At 40.5% G+C, this 18,680-nt stretch overlaps 1 protein-coding gene across 3 annotated transcripts; it reads right to left on the bottom strand.

Annotated features, from left to right (window-relative positions):
* Window positions 1-4,602: 4,602 nt before the first annotated feature.
* CACYBP (calcyclin binding protein) lies at window positions 4,603-18,622 on the bottom strand. Of its 3 annotated transcripts, XR_003514975.1 has the most exons (7): window positions 17,863-18,622; window positions 15,965-16,442; window positions 15,236-15,820; window positions 8,308-11,176; window positions 7,978-8,077; window positions 6,620-6,717; window positions 4,603-5,168 (listed from the first exon to the last, which is right to left on the bottom strand). XR_003514975.1 is itself a non-coding variant. In XM_027565393.1 (6 exons), the coding sequence occupies exons 2-6, from the start codon at window positions 11,072-11,074 to the stop codon at window positions 5,012-5,014; spliced, it is 570 nt and encodes a 189-aa protein (XP_027421194.1). In that variant the 5' UTR covers window positions 11,075-15,820; window positions 15,965-16,091; the 3' UTR covers window positions 4,603-5,011. The 3 variants fall into 3 exon arrangements, 2 of the variants coding, with proteins under 2 accessions (XP_027421194.1, XP_027421193.1); XM_027565393.1 differs by lacking the exon at window positions 17,863-18,622 and having other exon boundaries at window positions 8,308-8,404; window positions 10,957-15,820; window positions 15,965-16,091; XM_027565392.1 differs by lacking the exons at window positions 15,965-16,442; window positions 17,863-18,622 and having other exon boundaries at window positions 8,308-8,404; window positions 10,957-11,176; window positions 15,236-15,662.
* Between the last annotated feature and the right edge of the window lie 58 nt (window positions 18,623-18,680).

Raw genomic sequence — 18,680 nt, 5'->3', positions numbered from 1 at the left:
AACTATACAAAAAAAGATCTTTGATGACCCAGATAACCATGATGGTGTGATCACTCACCTAGAGCCACTCACCTAGATCCTGGAATGCTAAGTCAAGTGGGCCTTAGGAACCATCACTATGAACAAAGCTAGTGGAAGTGATGGAATTCCAGTTGAGCTAGTTCAAATCCTAAAAGATGATGCTGTGAAAAGTGCTGCACTCAATACGCCAGCAAATTTGGAAAACTCAGCAGTGGCCACAGGACTGGAAAAGGTCAGTTTTCATTCCAATCCCAAAGAAGGTCAATGCCAAAGAATGTTCAAACTACCGCAAAACTGCACTCATCTCACACGCTAGCAAAGTAATGCTCAAAATTCTCCAAGCCAGGCTTCAACAGTATGTGAACTGTGAATTTCCAGATGTTCAAGCTGGATTTAGGAAAGGCAGAGTAACCGCAGATCAAATTGCCAACATCCAGTGCATCACTGAAAAGGCAAGAGAATTTCAGAAAAACATCAAATTATGCTTTATTGATTACACCAAAGCCTTTGTAGATCACAACAAACTGGAAAATTCCTAAAGAGATGGGAATACTAGACCACCTTATCTGCCTCCTGAGAAATCTGTATGCAGGTCAAGAAGCAACAGTTAGAACTGGACATGGGACAACAGACTGGTTCCAAATTGGGAAAAGAGTACGTCAAGGCTGTATATTGTCACCCTGCTTATTTAACTTACATACAGAATATATCACGTGAAATGGCTGGGCTGGATGAAGCACAAGCTGGAATCAAGATTGCTGGGAGACATATCATTCACCTCAGATACGCAGATGACACCACCCTTATGGCAGAAAGTGAAGAGGAACTGAAGAGCTTCTTGATGAAAGTGAAAGAGGAGGGTGCAAAAGCTGGCTTAAAACTCAACATTAAAAACTATTATCGTGGCATCCAGTCCTATCACTTCAAGTAAATAGATGGGGAACGATGGAAACAGTGACAGACTATTTTGGGGAGCTCCAAAATCACTGCAGATGATGACTGCAGCCATTAAAAGACGCTTGCTCCTTGGAAGAAAAGCTATGACCAACCTAGACAGAGACATAACTTTGCCAACAAAGGTCCATCTAGTCAAGGCTATGGTTTTTCCAGTAGTCATGTATGGATGTGAGAGTTGGACTATAAAGAAAGCTGAGCACCAAAGAATTGATGTATTTGAACTGTGGCTTTGGAGAAGACTCTTGCGAGTCCCTTCGACTGCAAGAAGATCAAACCATTAATCCTAAAGGAAATCAGTTTGAATGTTCATTGGAAGGACTGATGTTGAAGCTGAAACTCCAGTACTTGGGCCACCTGATGCGAAGAACTGAGTCACTGGAAAAGACCTTGATGCTGGGAAAGACCGAAGGCAGGAGAAGGGGACGACAGAGGATGAGATGGTTGGATGGCATCACCAACTTGATGGACACGGATTTGAGCAAGCTCCGGGAGTTGATGCTGGTCAGGGAAGCCTGGAGTGCTGCAGTCCATGGGGTTGCAAAGAGCTGGACATGACTGAGTGACTTTACTGATTACAGATCATAAGGAGACCATGAAAGCTGCTGACTTCTGGCATATCACTGATAACCTACCTTTTCCTTTGAATCAGGTTCAAGTACTGTTCACATTTTTTTTTTTTTTTTTGCCATCTCTACTCCTCCCTTTTTTCTTCATGTAATTCATTTGTTGGAGGAGCCAGGTTATTGGTCCTATAGAATGTCAACATTTGGCTGTTTGCTTCTTTGTGTGTCCTTTAACTTAGTCTATTCCTATAAAGTGGTATTTACATCCAGTAGCTTGACCAGATTCAGGTTTAATATTTTAGGAATGGATCAGAAGGCTCATATCTGGTTGTCCAACTTTTGCTCTACAGTCACTTATCTGTAGAGCAAACTCTCATTCCTTTGCTTAAAACTGGTATTTAAGTGTTAGCTCCTTCACATATGTGATGCCTTCCTTGATAGGCCTTTGTTGTGTGCTTCTTAGTTCTGATACTAGAAGTGGCCACAGTTTCACTGTTTGATGCCTTTGCTTCCACTATTCTCTTGGCCGGCAGTCTCATCCCTTGCCTCCTGATTTAAGTTCAGTGGATTTGGGAGGGGCAGCGTCACCCCTGCATTTGAAGGGGTGTCATTAATGATTTTAGCATTTCACTGATGGTTGTTACCCTGACCTGTGTTTCAATTAATGGTGATTTTCTAAATTCCCTTATTTTTCTGCATCAGCTGTCATTTTTCTGTAAGGAACTTAATTTATTTTCCTGAAATAAGTCTGGATTTACATGCAACTGTTCAGCTTTCCCACCACCAATTGCAGAAGAGGCTTTTTCTCCATTATAGTCTTGCCTCCTTTATCGAAGATTACTGACCACAGGTTTGTGGGTTTATTTTTGGACTTTCTGTTCCCTTCCACTGATCCATGTCTGTTTTTGTGCCAACACCATACTATTTTGCCTAGTGTAGCTTTGTAGTACTGTCTGAAGTCTAGGAGGGTTATGCCTCCAGCTTTGTTTTTCCTCCTAAGGATTGCATTGATAGTTCTGGATCTTCTGTGGTTCTATATAAGTTTTAGGATTACTTGTTCTAGTTCTGTGAAAAATGTCATGGGTACATTGATTGCATTAAACCTGTAGATTGCTTTGGGTAGTATGGCCATTTTAACTAGTTCTTCTAATCCAACATCATGGCATGTTTTTTTCTTTGAACCTCCTTCTGTATCCTTTATCAGTGTTTATTATAGTTTTCAGCATGTATTTCACCTTCTTGATTAGATTCATTCCTGAAGTGAAGTCAAAGTCACTCAGTCCTGTCCGACTCTGCAATCCCAAGGTCTATACAGTCCATGGAATTCTCCAGGCCAGAATACTGCCTTCACCAGGCAATCTTCCCAACCTGGGATCAAACCCATGTCTCTTGCATTGAGGGGTCTTTACCAGCTGAGCCACCAAGTTCATTCCTAAGGTATTTTGTTTTGATCATGATTTACTTGAAATGTAGTTGACTTATTCAATAATGTTTCAGGTGTACCACAGTGATTCAGCTATACATACACGTATCGGTTATTTTTTCAGATTCTTTTCCCTTACAGGTTTTTATAAAATACTGTACAATTCCCTTCGCTTGGGCTAGGAAGTGCAGAGGTGGCATGACCCTCCGTGCTGATCTCTTTCTGCCCTGCCTGCCACAAGCTGGGTGTTGCACCCCACGTTTGCACCTGAGGCTTTCTTTCCCAGCTGACCTTTCAGCTGGTGAAGGATCCCAGGGTGAGGAAACTGGTCAGTTTTGTCCTACCCAGCTACGTGGTGATATCTCTTGCCACTTTGGTTCTATGAGATTTGTCACCAGTGTTCAGTGGGCATTTGGTGAGAATTATTCTTTAGGTGGGTGTATTTTTGCTGTATTTGTATGAGGTGAGTTCCACATATTTTTCTTCTGCCATCTTGATCCATCCCCAGGTTTTTAGGTTTTAAATTCTTAAATTGTAGGTGGTCAAAACAATGGGAAAAGGTACATTCACAGGATTGCTCCCATCCCATCTCTTTTCTTTCCCTATTGGTGGCCATTTTTATTAGTTTTGAGTTTTTTCTTCCATTGTCTATTTATATGCAAATATATATATATATATTACATATTCACATTTCTCACCCTGGCCGACACTAAGGTAGGTTTAACAGAAACAAGGTTCTGCACTTTGCTTTTCCACTTACTGTCTCCTGGTTGATCACTGTGTATCAGTATATGGAAACCATCTTCATTTTTTGGTGACTATCATCAGTACTTTCTGTGTAGATGTTTCAAAGTACTAGTTCACTCACCCATTCCCCTATGAGTTGACATTTGGGTGTCTCCAATCTTGTGTATACCTCAGTATCACTCCAAATTTTTGCCAGTGTTATCTTTGGGAAAGAGCCTAGTAGAATTGTGAGAGGATAAATACATATATAATTCTGGTAAATACTACCAAGTATTCCTCTATACAAGTTTTAAGCTTCTCAACCTTTTTAATCCATTACCATATATATATTGCCCCATACCGTAACAGTCAGTACATTTTAGACTGTTTTAAAATTATTTCTCTTCTGAACAAGGTACTTTTGTATGTTAAAGGTCACTTTACATTCCTTTTTCTAAGAAACTGTTAATAATTTTAGAATTCTTTCAATGTTTTTGGTTATTGTGGGGGGTTGTGCATCTTGCTCTTGTCATTTTAGGAGGAATAATAACCTTTAAATAAACAATACCCCTAAAAACCTGACATTTCTAACATACTCTTGGACAGAATAGCTTTACTAACTTTTCTGAGCATAAAATACATGGATGTGCACATTTATTATTGCTCTGGGGTTACTGTTTTTATAAGCCATCTATCTGATCCATAGCAAAAATCCTTATTAGTACCATACAAATGTGTTTGTCTGTTATGTTTAGATTTAGTTCTAATTTATTCATAAATATATTTAAGCCTAGAGAAAAATATTTGTGATTAGATTAGGCCATTGTGATACATGCTATGTGAATTACTTAAGCTGTGGGAGTAAAGCAATCAACCTCTGTAACAACCTTAAAACACAGGTACAAATTTGCATTTCATGTAAAAATTCAGGCTTTATTTTTATTCTTACACTGGCGGGAGCTGATGTTAGGAACTGAAAGGCAAGCATGAACTTTGTTTTCTACCTCTGAGCTGAACAATACACACGATGCGGCATTTTCATTAGGCAAGATTCGCTTTTTTACATTTCACACCAGAATACAACGTTACTCTTCTTGAATAAAATGGCCTGGTTACTAAAGAAACCATCCATGGAGGAAGTGTTTAATAAGCGTATTTTATTTAAATAAATCCTCCAGCAGGAAATGGAGAATTCACTGCCTTTACTTAGAAGAAGGCTGTGTAAGTAGTTATATGTCAGATTTATTTGTGCAGCTCAGCAACATTTCCTTATTGGAAACATCATTTTTCCACATCTCAGTTCCCAAAAGACTTTAAAGTCTCAGAAGTCTGTATCTCCTTTGGCTTGCTTCTCTCTTGATTCCACCCAGGCTTTATTAATGGTTCGCTTCATATCATCATCTCCATCTTCATAAATTTTCTTTAGAACATTCATTAATCCCTCACTAGGATCTGTTTCAGTGTCATAGGAGGGCTTTCTATTAAAAAAAAATACACAATAAATAGTGAAGGAATATATATATAACAGTTTATACCTTATGATTACTAAGTACAGAGAGACTAATTAGGCTGTAGGAAGTACACGTGTTAAGAGCCAGACAGTATCCTAAAAGAAAGAATCAAAACATGCATGAATTTATCTAAGACAATATACACCCACAGCTAGCTCATCAAAGAATGTCATCAAAAACGGTAAGGGGTTGTTATCTTGGGACCCTGGCATTTCCTGGAGTTTTAGCAGAAAAGGTAAGTAAATAATCATTTACCTTTCTGAACTGTTTTAATGTTTTAAAACCATGTTTCCTCATGTATTATAAAAATTTCATTGAGAAAAATAAACATACATTATAACACATAGACACATACTGAAGCACATATATATTTTAATTAGAAAAGCCTTCCTCTTAAGACTGAAATACAAGAGTCTTGGGCTTGGTGGTATAAAAGCACACTTCTAGTTTAATCAGTGTGCAAACTGGGCCCATTAACTTTTCCACTCACCTCATTAAGTGCCAGATTCTTGGGATATAGTAACGTAAGACAGGTTCCTATATTCAGGTGACCCATTCTAGATTTAAAAGCAATTCCACAGATAATGCCTAACCTTAGCCAACCACAACCCAAATGCCCAGTGGCTATGGGAAGGGGGAATAAGAGATGTTGATGGCTAATTGACACAATGTAGTACATTACCACTGCAGGAGAACAGAGGAATGTTTGACCTAGAATGGAAGCAGCTCTGAATAAAAATGTTTTTCAGAATAGCCATTACTAAGTAAGATAAAAATATTCTCTTTTTCACTCTGTACCAGTGATGGTGGTGGTGGTTTAGTCGCTCAGTCGTGTCTAACTCTTGCGACCCCATGGACTATAGCCCACCAGGCTCCTTTGTCCATGGAATTTTCCAAGCAAGAATACTGGAGTGGATTGCCATTTCCTTCTCCAGGGGATCTTCCCGACCCAGGGATCGAACCCAGGTCTCCTGCATTGCAGGCAGATTCTTTACCGACTGAGCTATGAGGGAAGCCCACCAGTGATAGTGAAATTCTAATTATATAGCAGAAACTTGTGGAACTCAAAAACTGTATATGGGCATCTGGGCTACTCTGTAGCTACTGAAATGCAGTCTCCCAGGAACGAGCAGTTACCTGTATAGAAGCACCACAGCCCGGGGTTAAGAACTGGCAAAAACAACCAACCACAAGTACAAAGACCTCCTTAAGAAGCAACCTGCTAGACACATGCCCCCTTCTGGTGCCCTCTGACAAGCTGGAAGCAAGACATGGGCTGGTCAGTCAGAGGACATAAGGTAAGTGGTCAAATTATAGACTATAATACAAATGCAATACAAAATTACAGACTACTATCAATGAAAATCTATAATCCCAGTAAAAAATACATTATAATCCTCAAATGAGAACAGACTCACTCCTTCTCTTTGCATTCTTTTTCAACCTGAGTCAGGTAGTCCCACCGCGTGTTTTCTGCTTTCTTTCTACATAAGATCAGAACTGTATCTGTCTTGACCTAGGAAAAAAGTAGAAAACAGGTACAACTTAGAACACATGGTGATAAGCATGAATATTTAGAATATAATTATTTATTCAATTACTTGAGTTACTGTTATATATAGGACCTGTTTAGGTATTAGTAATAGTTTTATAAATAGGCTGGAGTCTGAAGACTTATGGAGAAATGAAATCATATACAAGTAAAACTGGAATACCTTCAAATACTAGGTGCTATCAAAAGAGGGTATTAATGGGACTGGGGGAGATTAAAAAGGATATTAATGGGGACTAGGGAAGGAACTTCACTCGGAAAGCCTTTCTGAGGTGAAATTTGAGCCGTGGCCCAAGATCCAGCAAAAGAGGGCCTTCCAGGCAGTTGACATGGCAAGGAGAAAGGCTGCAAGAAGGGATGATTTTGGTTATTTGAAAATAAGGAGGAATGCTGGATTTTGATGACTGAAGGACAGAGTAATATGGTAAGAGCAGTCAGAGTCATGCAGAAAACCATGTCAGGCAGTATTGGTTAACGAGTTTGGAAGGTGAATATGCAAAAAGAGCAAGAACACATAACCCTTTCAACAAACATTCATATGACTCTAGGAGTTCTTTGAGTACTACCTTCAGCTATGCCATTAGTGGACAAAGAAAGGAGCAGGGAGTCATAAGCTAATCACTGAACTATATTCTAATGTTACCTTTCAGCTGCTTCATTAACTATGTAAACACAGCAGAATGGCGCGTCTATATACCAGAGGCATTAAACTTTATTTAAATTAGGTAGAGATTATATGAATCAGTGAAAAATATTTTCAAAGACACTTTATTTCAATTTTGTGAAACAGATTTTATTCCCATTGTACAAATGAGAAAACTGAGGTACAAAGTGATGAAGTGAGCTGCCAAAGGTCACAGCAAGTGATAAACCTGGCATTAAAACCCAAGTCTCATTCTAACTATTTTCTGTTTGTTCAATACCCTCCTGATTCTAATGCAGTATTCTTATAATCTACTTTTCTAGAGCAGGAGCTGGCAAACTTTTTCTGTAAAGAGCTACTAGATAAGTTTAACATTTCAGGCTTTGTGGGCCACACGGTATACTGTAGCTGCTTAAACTTGCCACTGTAGCACAAAAGCAGCCACAGACAACACGTACACAGGTGAGCATGGTATGTCCAAATAAAACTTTATTTAAAAAACAAGCAGCAGGATAAGTTAATTCCAGTTCATCTTCATTTCATAAGATTTCACAGTATTATGACCAAAAACGTAAACTTACCTTTTTTGAACTGCCTTCCACAGAGATGGGTTTCAAGAGATTATTCACAATCATGGAGTAACTCTTCCCATTTAGGTTCTTTACCAAAAGATCAAATGACCTACAACACAATAGTAAGTACATTATCCTTCTAGTTCTATAAAAGGTGATAATCAGTTCCTGTGGAAAAAAAGCCACAGTTCTATTTTAGGATGTGCATTTGGCCATCTCAGAGCAGAAGACTCAACTTTTAAAGCGGATGTAAAGGATAATTAATACTCAAGCAGAATTTTAGAAACTGCAAAGGAAAGGACCCATTATAAAGCAATCTTCTCCACTGTGAGAACTCACCTCTCTGTGAAATTCACCTGCACACTCTCAGCAGGCACTTGATGAACTCCGGGTAAGGTAATGTAGATTTTCACAAACTTATCTGACTGGTCCCATCCTGGTAACAATAACAACAGAAAACAACAGAAGTAAAGCCTGATACTATCTCTAGAACAGCAAATGCATATAGTTCATAAAAAAAATTCAGTTAATTATCTAATTCCATAATCATACCCACTTCTCTAAGCAGTTCAACAAATGCAATCCTAGCTTCCTCAATCCCTTTCCCTGATAAAGCAGAATATAAATTTAGAGTCAAATTCATCCAAATACACCAAATTTGACTAACAACATCTAATAAATGTTACTTCAGTATATATTATCAAACTATTTAGTCTCTAACCTAGAGGGTTTACAGAAAACACACAAACATCATATAAAAAGCATATTACATAACAAAATATATTTTTATTTATTTATTGTGTACTATATATATGACATTTTCTTACCTGGTCCAGTATAATAGAAATGTAGTGTTAAAAAAAAAAAAAATGTGCTAGAGGGTTCTGGAGAATTTAATTTAGTTTGTTCCCATTCATTCAACCCATCCTCCCCACCGATAAGTTTCTCCCTAAACACAAACCTAGATTCCTAGTTAAGATGCCACAGCCCTACCACCTTCAGGCCAGTTTTCTATAGTCAAAGAAGTACTTAGCATATTTCCTACAGTACTGCAGCACATCACTTAAACACAGCACTTAAAACTGCTTTTTGCTATGACAATACTCTAAACACATGATGACCTTCATATCTCTCTTTATGTCCTTTGCTCATACAATTCTCTTTTCTTCACAAGTGCTGAACGCACCTTTTAAACTGAGATGTTTCTTCTAGTTCTCCCTGACTCTTACCTTCCAGCAGAGTTATTTTATCAGCTATAGTCTCATAATACTTTATAAAGCTTTATTCGGTTAAGCAAGTATTTATTAAGTACTTACTATGTGTTAGATATTGAGAGTACAAAGAAAAAAAGATTATCCCTGCCTTCATGAGAGCTCATTACTCAGACTTCAAGCTGTACTGCTTCCAAAATAAAAGTCTACAGTCAACTGAGGAAAAATGGTATTATGACACTGTTATGGTACCAGGTGTGTATGTCCCAACCACACCATGAGCGGGGACTGGGTCTTGCTCACTGTTTTGTATTCACAAGTCCAAGTACAATACAAGATATTAGATGCTCAGAAATGTTTTTTGAATTTAACTGGATTCCCTTCCTCAGTTAATATGGGTGGTGGTTTGGCAAAGTGAAATAGGAAACAGGAAGGCAAAAAGCTGTCCATATATATGAAACTAGCCCTCATCTAAAAACCTACAAACAACAAATGCTGGAGAAGGTATGGAGCAAAGGGAACCCTCCTCCACTGTTGGTGGGAATGTAAATTGGTGTAGTCGCAGCGGAGAGCAGTCTGGAGGTTCCTTAAGAAAGTAAAGACAGAATTACTGTACGATCCAGCAGTCTCGCTTCTGGGCACATACTCAGAGAAAACCATAATTCAAAAGACACATGCGTCCCAATGTTCACTGATGCACTATTTATAACAGCCAGGACAGGGAAGGAACCTAGATGTCCATCTAGAGGAATGAATAAAGAAGATGTGGTACATACATACAATGCAATATTACTCAGCATAAAAACGAATGAAACTGTACCATTTGCAGAGATGTGAATGGACCTAGAGATTGTCTTAGAGTGAAGTGAGTCAGAAAGAGAAAAACGGTATAGGTGAACTTATCTGCAAAGTAAAAATAAGACACACACAGAGAGAACACACACAGATACCAAGGGGGAATGGGGCGGCGGTGGTGGGCTGGACTGGACTTACATATATACACTACTGTGTATAAAACAGGTGTAAGAACTGACTACATGGTACAGGGAACTCGACTCAGTGCTCTGTGGTGACCTAAATGGGAAGGAAATCCAAAACAGGGGGGACGTACGTATACCCATAGCCGATTCACTTTGTTGTACAACAGAAACTAATACAACATTGTAAAGCAACTATACTCCAGTAAAAAAGATATCTATGAAAATTCAGCAAATCCAAAAAAAAGTGTATATACACATACACACAAGAAAAAAATTTAAATACATAGCAAGCTAACATATATCAATATATCACTATTACCATTGAGTTGGAAATACTGAATGCTTACAATTTGTGGTAAAATAAACAAGTATTGATTAATGCTTTTCCACTTTAGTTTAAAAATGTTAATTGTACATGTGTTTTTTTGGGACATGCATTATATCCCTTATAAAATATTGTATTCTAAACAGTATTACGGTTATTACTAGAATATCTCTGAATAGTAGAATTACTATTATTTTCTCCTTCATGTTTTTTTTCCTATTATCCAAATTTTCTTTGATAAACATATATAGATACAAAGCTGAGTCCACATATACTGAATATATTTCAGAATAGGTTCCTTTTTAATCTCTTAAAAACCATCTTATTAAATAAGAGCTGACAGGTCCTCTATTTCGAATGACCAAAAACACTCACTCAGAACTTTTCAAAAATGATTTTGTTAGTCACTACTGAAGAACAGGCCTCCTCAGAGGCAGAAAGAGCTGGATGTGATGTGAGGGACAAGTCATACCATAATTACTGATTTTCACTGTATATCCTGTTGTAATAGGAGCAACCACAGCAGCTGGCTTCTCATTTTCTGTAAGTTCTGCTTTCCTCTGTGATTTCTGCTGCATCTTATTCTTCATTTCTGTCTCAATCTTGGATTTTTCAGCTGTCAGGGCATCACGTACTCTTTTCCTAGTGGCTTTTTCCAACAGCACCTTCACCTCTTCTAGATCTTTCTGGAGCTGTGTTAAAATAAAAGATAAATTAGATACGATAAAAAAGATAGTCTGATATTGTGCATATTGATCATTTCAACTTACTGAACTAAGAGCTAAGAATAAGAGGGTCACTTAAATTGTCTAGGATTGGTAGCAACTAGGAGTCTTTCCTCCAGCCTACTGAATTGTAAATAACTCAAGGTCCCTTTCTTTTAAAAAGGAAAACTTGGAATTAACAATAGGTAATCAAGCCAGATTTTTCCAGTTTGGTAGACTGTTTGCTATCTGCCTTTGTTTTAAAAATTGTATTTACAAGATACTTTTGTGATTTATAAGTATTTCCTGATAAGATGAATAAATTCAACAAAAAGGGATTCATGGATTTCACTGTAACATGCAATCGTGTCATCAGATACTAGGAATTTTTAAAATATTAAAATAAATGAGTACATGATAAGCATGGTGAAATGATACAGCTACTCGACTGAGGTAATCCTCTACATTCCATCAATGATTGGTCCTCAATGATCTTCCCACCTCAAATAGTATAAATAAAAAAGCTTACTATTTTAAGACAAAAGATAAAAAAAGACAAATTTCTTCTAATAAGTTGTCTGATTCTAAAGCTCCTGGTTAATTTTACCATCAGAAGTCTGGGACTGGGTTGCACAGTAGGGGGAAAACCTGGGCAAACAATCCACCACACTCCTGATCACTGCGAATGCCACCTGTTCCTTCTTCTCACGCCAACACATGGCCGATTTCTATTTCTTTCTAGAGAGAGACCAAGACACTATTAAAAAATTAATGGGCTTAAAAACTTTTTCCCACTTATCTTCTGACCTACTGCAAACGCATGAGATCTTTATAAACAAGGGATTCATTTTTGTTAAAATGACTTTACATTCTCACTTGATACTAGCAATTTGACAGGAAGACTGACATTATAGCCAGAGATCATGTAAGGTTCAATATAAAAATATTTAAATGCTTGGTAACTTGGTATAATACCCAAAGAACAGCTTTAAAGTGTTTATGAGTCTTAGAAAATGCAAAGACTTTCTGCATTTTCCGTATAGATGCCTTTTACCCCAGGTCTTTTATCTCATTTCACTCAGATGCGCTTGTCTCACCTATCTGTAACTGCGAACTTGGTATAAAAAGTCCAACTGTGCCCAGTCTCCTGTACAAATTCTATCACCGCCTCCCAAAATTCATGTTACTAAGACAAAAATTGCAAGCTCATCTTTTAAGCATAGTACCAAGTTCCTTTTAGTTCAAATCAATCTTTTCCGTTATCATGGTTTTAAAAATTCACATCATAATAAAAAGATGACAAAAAAATTAAAATGCACAATGAGTATATTCTGAGTAAGGACTTAACAAATGAAAATGTGTAGTCTAAACAAGAGGTTTTACTTCTTGACTGAAATAGAAATCCTTTTTCTAGGAGAAAAAGAAACAGACAATTATGCAAGAGATCCCTAAGCCCTCTCTACAGCCAAACTCTATAGTACTACAAAAATAAGATATCCACTCAAAGTCTGAAGCAACTTACAGCAAGCCTGTTTAAGGTAATTCCTCAGTTCTCTGTTATTTGCAGAGATATGACCAGTAAAATTGATCCCTTGGGACTTTTCCTGTACACATACCTTAGATACAGCATTTTAATTTGTCTAGGTATTCATTTGTTTTCCTTATGCAAAATCACATCTCCCTTTTATCCCTATTCATAAACATACTTTTTTTATTTCCAAATTCTTCACTAGGAAGCATTAAAACCAAAGTGCCTTGAAACAGGCAAAGGACTTGTAGACATTTCTCCAAAGATATACAAATGGCCACCAAGCGCAGGAAAGGATGCTTAACATCATTAAGTAAACATATTAAATCTACCTCACATCCACTAGGATGACTAACAACAAAATCCAGCAAACAACAAGTGTTGTTGAGGACGTGCAGAAATTGAAACCTCCACACACTGTTTGTGGCAATGTAAAATGATGCACTTCGGAAAGGAGTTCAGCAGTTTCTTAGTTACCATACGACCCTACAATTCCACTCCCAGATATATACCTAGAGATTTGAAAACCATATATCCACATATAAAGGTGTACACAAGTATTCAGGGCAACACTGTTCTAGGGGCCCGAAGAGTGAAAATCATCCAAGTGTCTATCAACTTATGAATAAAGAAAATGTGGTATATCCAAACAAAAGAATACTCTTCAGCCATATAAAGAAATACATGCTTCACCAAGGAATGAACTTGAAAACATTATGCTAAGTAAAAGAAGCCAAAAAGCAAAACGGTCATATATTGTAACATTCCACTTTTATGAAATGCTCAGAACAGGCAAATCCATAGAGACACAACTAGACTGGTGGGGCTGGCGGGAGGAGTAATGGGAAGTGTCTGCTTAATGGCTGCTTGACAGATTTCTCTGAGAGTTGAAAAATTATACAGTGCTGATGACAGCACAACACTGAAAATACTAAAAAGCACTGCACTGTACACTCGAAAATGGTTAAAACCTGTGACTTTCATCTCAAACAAAACCAAAAATCCAAATTGTCCCTAAATTGTATACACTGCAATTAGAAAGCTCCCTACTTTGAAGATGACTAGTGCAGAACTATCCATATGTAGGACTGTAAAGCCACTTCTTTATGGACTATAAAGAAGGCTGAGCACTGAGGAACTGTTGCTTTCCAATGGTGGTGTTGGAGAAGAAAATCTTCACAGTCCCTTGCACTGCAAGATCAGTCAATCCTAAAGAAAATCAATCCTGAACATTCATTGGAACGACTGAAGCTGAAGCTCCAATACTTTGGCCAACCTGATGTGAAGACTGACTCATTGGAAAAGACCCTGATGCTGGGAAAGACTGAGGGTAAAAAAGGGGACAACAGAAGACGAGATCGTTGGATGGCATCACTGACTCGATGGATATGAGTCTGAGCAAGCTCCAGGAGCTGGTGAGGGACAGGGGAGCCTGGCATGCTGCAGTCCATGGGGTCGCGAAGAGTCGGACAGGACTGAGCGACTGAAACACAAAAAAGCCACTTCAGAGACTCTTTCCTCAGGGCACATGGTACCATCAGGCCTATATTTAACACATAACAAACTTGTGGCAAGTTATCTAGAATAACACACACATGCGCGTTTTCTTCATTTAAAGCAAATTTTCAGATTCAATAAAGTCAATTGTGAGATTTCCCAGTCTTGCTCATATTAACCATTAGATTTCCAAAGAACAAATCTAGCCAGTGGATACTCAACACTTTACTGTGAATAACAGTATTGACATCTTAAGTCAGAAAAAGAGCAAATCAAGTTTATGATTCCCGTTCTGCAACTGCGCAGTCTCCAAAAATACTGCCTTTGTTCAGTTTACAGGGCTTAAAAGAGAAAAAGCTATTTACCACTACTAAGTTACAACTAACTTTTCAATTTATTTATTTTTGAAAACGCCTATAGCAGACTGCTGTTTTCAACATTTAGAACTCTTGGTCTTTACGACTCGATGAAATGGATACTACTGTGGCCCACAGAAGCACCATAACTTGTCCAAAGTCCGTGCAGAGAAAACATGACTAAGAGATTTAAGTGCTAGGACCGAGAATTTCCCATTTCCAACCGCCCTCTACCATAGAACAACAGTTTTTGCAATCAGCTGTAATTTAACGAAGCTTCACGTCCTCAGGCTCGTGTTAACCCGAGCGGAGGAGCCTGAGGATAACGTGAAGGTGACCAGCCCTCAGGTCCACCACCGCACCTACCTGCCACCTGGAACCACATCTCCCGCTCACCCACACCGAGCCGTGGAGGCGTCGGAAAGCAACTTTCCGGGGGGAAGCGGAGGCCCCGAGGCCCGCAGCGGCCGGGTCGGCACCGAGGCCGCTGCAGTTGGGCGGATGGGAGGCTAGGCGGCAAGGGCGGGAATCCGAGGACGCAGGCTGGCGGCCTGACTGGCAGGTGCCGCCACCGGCCGAAGGGCAGCTCGGCACGGGAAACGGGCGGGAGACGGAGCGGAAAGCTCCAGCAAGGCCGAGCGAGGAAGATGGGGCCGAACTCCTTACCTCTTCCAAAGCTGAAGACATGATCGGGCTGCGTCAGGCAAGGCCCGGGCTGCAGCGGCGTAGGACGGAGAACGTGAAACGCGGAACCGAGCGCTCTCACCGCGAGCGCAGACAACACCGGCACGAGTAGCGGCGGACACAGCCAGCGAGCACACCTGACCCTGCGCGAGATCTCGGCCCGCCTCCCGCACGCGGCGCCTCTGGAACCTTCGCGAGTCCTTCGCCACCGCCCAGCCAGCCTCAAACACCGCCTACCGGGCTCGGCTCCTCCTCGCCCCTCCTGGCCCCGCCCCAGCCATCTCGTCTCTTAGCAACACTCAACTCTCGCGATCAAACCGGCAGTTCGAGAAGAGTAACACCTCCACCTCCCAGCCCGGGAACTCTACGGAGTATACTTTGACCCCGTTTGTCCCGCCCGCGCAGTCGCAGCTCGGAACTGCTGCCTTCCGTACGGTAATAACCATAGCCCAACCCCGGAAATCTGTGGGGTCCAAACCGGAAGTTGACAGAGTCGGTTGTTTCCGTGCGCTCTAGGTTCCGGGGCCATCGAGGCGGCCATCTTGTGTAACACTAATTTGTGAACTTCTACGAGGCCAGGAAAAAAAGGGGGAGAAAAGGAAACCTATTTATATTAATGTGAGAGGGAACGAGAACGTTAACTGCAGAGTCCTGAAGGGAATAATTTTAATTTTCACTACGTTCTGGCGCTCTGGAGACGGCACGACTTACTGTGTACAACGTGGTTACGTCATCACGGACCGCGAGAGGAGGTGGAGTTGCATTGGCCACGTGACCGGACCCGTTAGCGCGGCGGGGCAAGTAATACAGCTGCACCTGGAGACGTCACGATTTAGCGTGTACGACGTGGTGACGTCACTACGGACCAGGAGAGGAGGAGGGGTTGCACGTGACCCGGACCCGCGTCGCGGCTCGGGTAGTAAGCGTAGTAATATATGGTTATCTCCGTGGGCCCAGGGGTTGCGGCCCCGCGACCCACTCCAGTATTCTTGCCTGTAAAACCCCGTGCACAGAGGAGCTTGACGGGCTGTAATAGTTCATGGGGTTGCAAAGAGTCGGACGTGACTGAGCGACTCTCTTTTTTGCCCCCTTCCCTCCGTACACCGTGGAAGCACTTCCCGTGGAGTCCTCACCGACCATTCTGCGAATCTCTAGTTGTCACCCAGGTTTGGAGTCGGTTTAAGTGAGCCTGTAGACCATAGATATCGACTTAGCGACTGAACAACATCGACCTTAGAAAATATGAGCCAAGCTTTCCTGGGGATGCGTTCTGCTCCTGTTCTAGCTCCCGTTATCTGGCTTCCTAAGACCCTTAAGAAACCCTCTTTTCAGATTATTATAGCTCTTGGCAGCCCGTCGAAAACATAAACAATAACCCCTGAGAAGTCAAATAGCCCGCATTCGGCTTTATAACGTCGTCCGAGGTAGAGATTAGAATCTGCAAGTCAAAGGAGGAAAAGGAGTATTAAAAAGCAGGCGGACCATTATGGTCAAGAATGTGAAGGGCAGTACAAAAACAAATGACAGGTATGCACAACGTGCACGAATTTCCAACCTGATGTTAAAGGAAAAGACGCCAGGAGGAAGTCCTATCGTTTGGTTCCCTTTAAACGAAGTCTAAAACTGCGAGACATTAAAAATCGGACTAGTCTTTCCTTAAGCAGGAGAGACAATGACAGAAAGGAACCACGAGGGGGCTTTTGCGGTTCAAATTTTGTTTTCTTGCTGTGGATGCTGGTTACAGATGTGTTCACTTTGTAGAAATTTCACTGAACTGTAATTTGCGTTTTCTTTTGTATGTTCTAGTGATCTGTAGCCCGCCAGGCTCCCCTGACCGTGGAATTCTCCACGCGAGAATACTGGAGTAGATTGCTATTCCCTTCTCCGGGGATCTTCCCGGCCCAGGGATGGAACCCCAGAATCTCCTGCATTGCAGGCAGATTCTTTACTGTTTGATCCACTAGGGAAGCGATATAGTTAACTAAAAGGTATATTTAAGTAGGTCCAGGAGGGAATTTTCCCTGGTTGATAGAAACACTGATACATGCCATTGTCAGAATTCATAGAACTAACTCCTAAGATCTGTGGGTTTGTTGGGGTTTTTTTGTTTTTGTTTTTGTTCTTTTTTTTGTTTTTTTTTTAGTTATATCTCAAGTTTTTTTGTTTTGTTTTGTTTTAATGCGTCTAGGGAATTCCCTAATGCCCAATAGTTAGGACTTGTCTTTAACTGCTGGACCTGGGTTCAATCCCTGATCGGGCAACTAAGATCCCACAAGCCCTTCAGCACAGCCAAAAAAAAAAGTCTAACTGGAAACCTGGAATTCTTTAGGTACTTAATTAAATAGGAATAAATATCCCATTTCACTGTGTGAGAAATTGACCTAACCCAATGATTTTTAAATTTGCTCGATTATGCAGCTGGGGCAAATTCTCCCACCAGATAGCCTAAGGTCACAGTTTTAAATACCACCAATTACCAGTGACTCAGACATCACTGCTCAGTTCCACCACTCCTCTGAGCTCCAGGCTCTGCCTCTGCTTGGATGTCTGATAAGCACGTCAAATTCAGCTTGTCTGAAAAACAAAACAACCGAAAAACAACAACATACCTCCGGATTTCTCATCCTCACACCCCAGATCAGCTTTTCCAGTTATTCTCCAGCTCTGTGAATGGTCACCTCATTCTCTTTGTGGCTCAGGCCAAGGAGTCATACTTGAGCCTTCAATTTCAGTCCTACATCCCATGCTCTGCCAAGTCTTGGTGGCTTTATCTTCGAAGTATGTTGAAAATAAAACCACTTCTCACGACGTCCACTGCTACCACCCAAGGCCAAGGCGTGAGTACTTTGTCTGGACTGTTAGCCACTTAGCTGGTTTCTCTGCTTCCCCACTGTGCCTTTACAGTTAGTTTTCCAGAGTAGCCAAGGTAATATTTTCAAATGAATAAAGTCCACACTCCTTACACAACCTAGACTGTTCTGCATGACCTTAAATCTCACTGTTGAGTTCCTTTATCCAGGGGAACTCATCTCTCACCAGCTCCCCTCTCCCTGATTAAAAACACTGGCATTTTGGTCACTCCTGAATCCACTGAGTTTGTTCTCACTTCCAGGTCTGTGCTCTGCGCTTCCTTTCAGTCTGGAATGGTTTTCCTCCAGATCATCACAGAGCTTTTTCTCTCTTCCTTTTCTGCCAGCACATAAAACACCTCAGAATTTCCCATTTTTAAGAGTCAACAGAAATTCAGTGCTGCTTCTCTCCAGTTGTATAATTGCCCTTCATGTATCATGTAGAAGCAAACTGCCTCCTCGCATTGCTGCCATCAGGAGTAATTGGGTACAGTTCAGTTCAGTCGCTCAGTCGTGTCTGACTCTTTGCGACCCCGTGAATCACAGCACGCCAGGCCTCCGTCCATCACCAACTCCCG

The sequence above is a fragment of the Bos indicus x Bos taurus genome, chromosome 16 (genome assembly GCF_003369695.1).
Source record: "Bos indicus x Bos taurus breed Angus x Brahman F1 hybrid chromosome 16, Bos_hybrid_MaternalHap_v2.0, whole genome shotgun sequence".
NCBI lineage: Eukaryota > Metazoa > Chordata > Mammalia > Artiodactyla > Bovidae > Bos > Bos indicus x Bos taurus.
The sequence above is the reverse complement of the archived record's forward strand: the minus strand, read 5'-3'. Positions and strand labels throughout refer to the sequence as shown.

Coding starts and splice junctions, on each gene's coding strand:
- CACYBP (XM_027565392.1), bottom strand. CDS start 15,256: ATGTCTTCAGCTTTGGAAGAG. Junction 8,078..8,307: donor CAGGTGAATTTCACAGAGAG/GTGAGTTCTCAC, acceptor ATTGTGTTGTAG/GTCATTTGATCTTTTGGTAA. Junction 5,169..6,619: donor AAAGAATGCAAAGAGAAGGA/GTGAGTCTGTTC, acceptor TTTTTTTAATAG/AAAGCCCTCCTATGACACTG.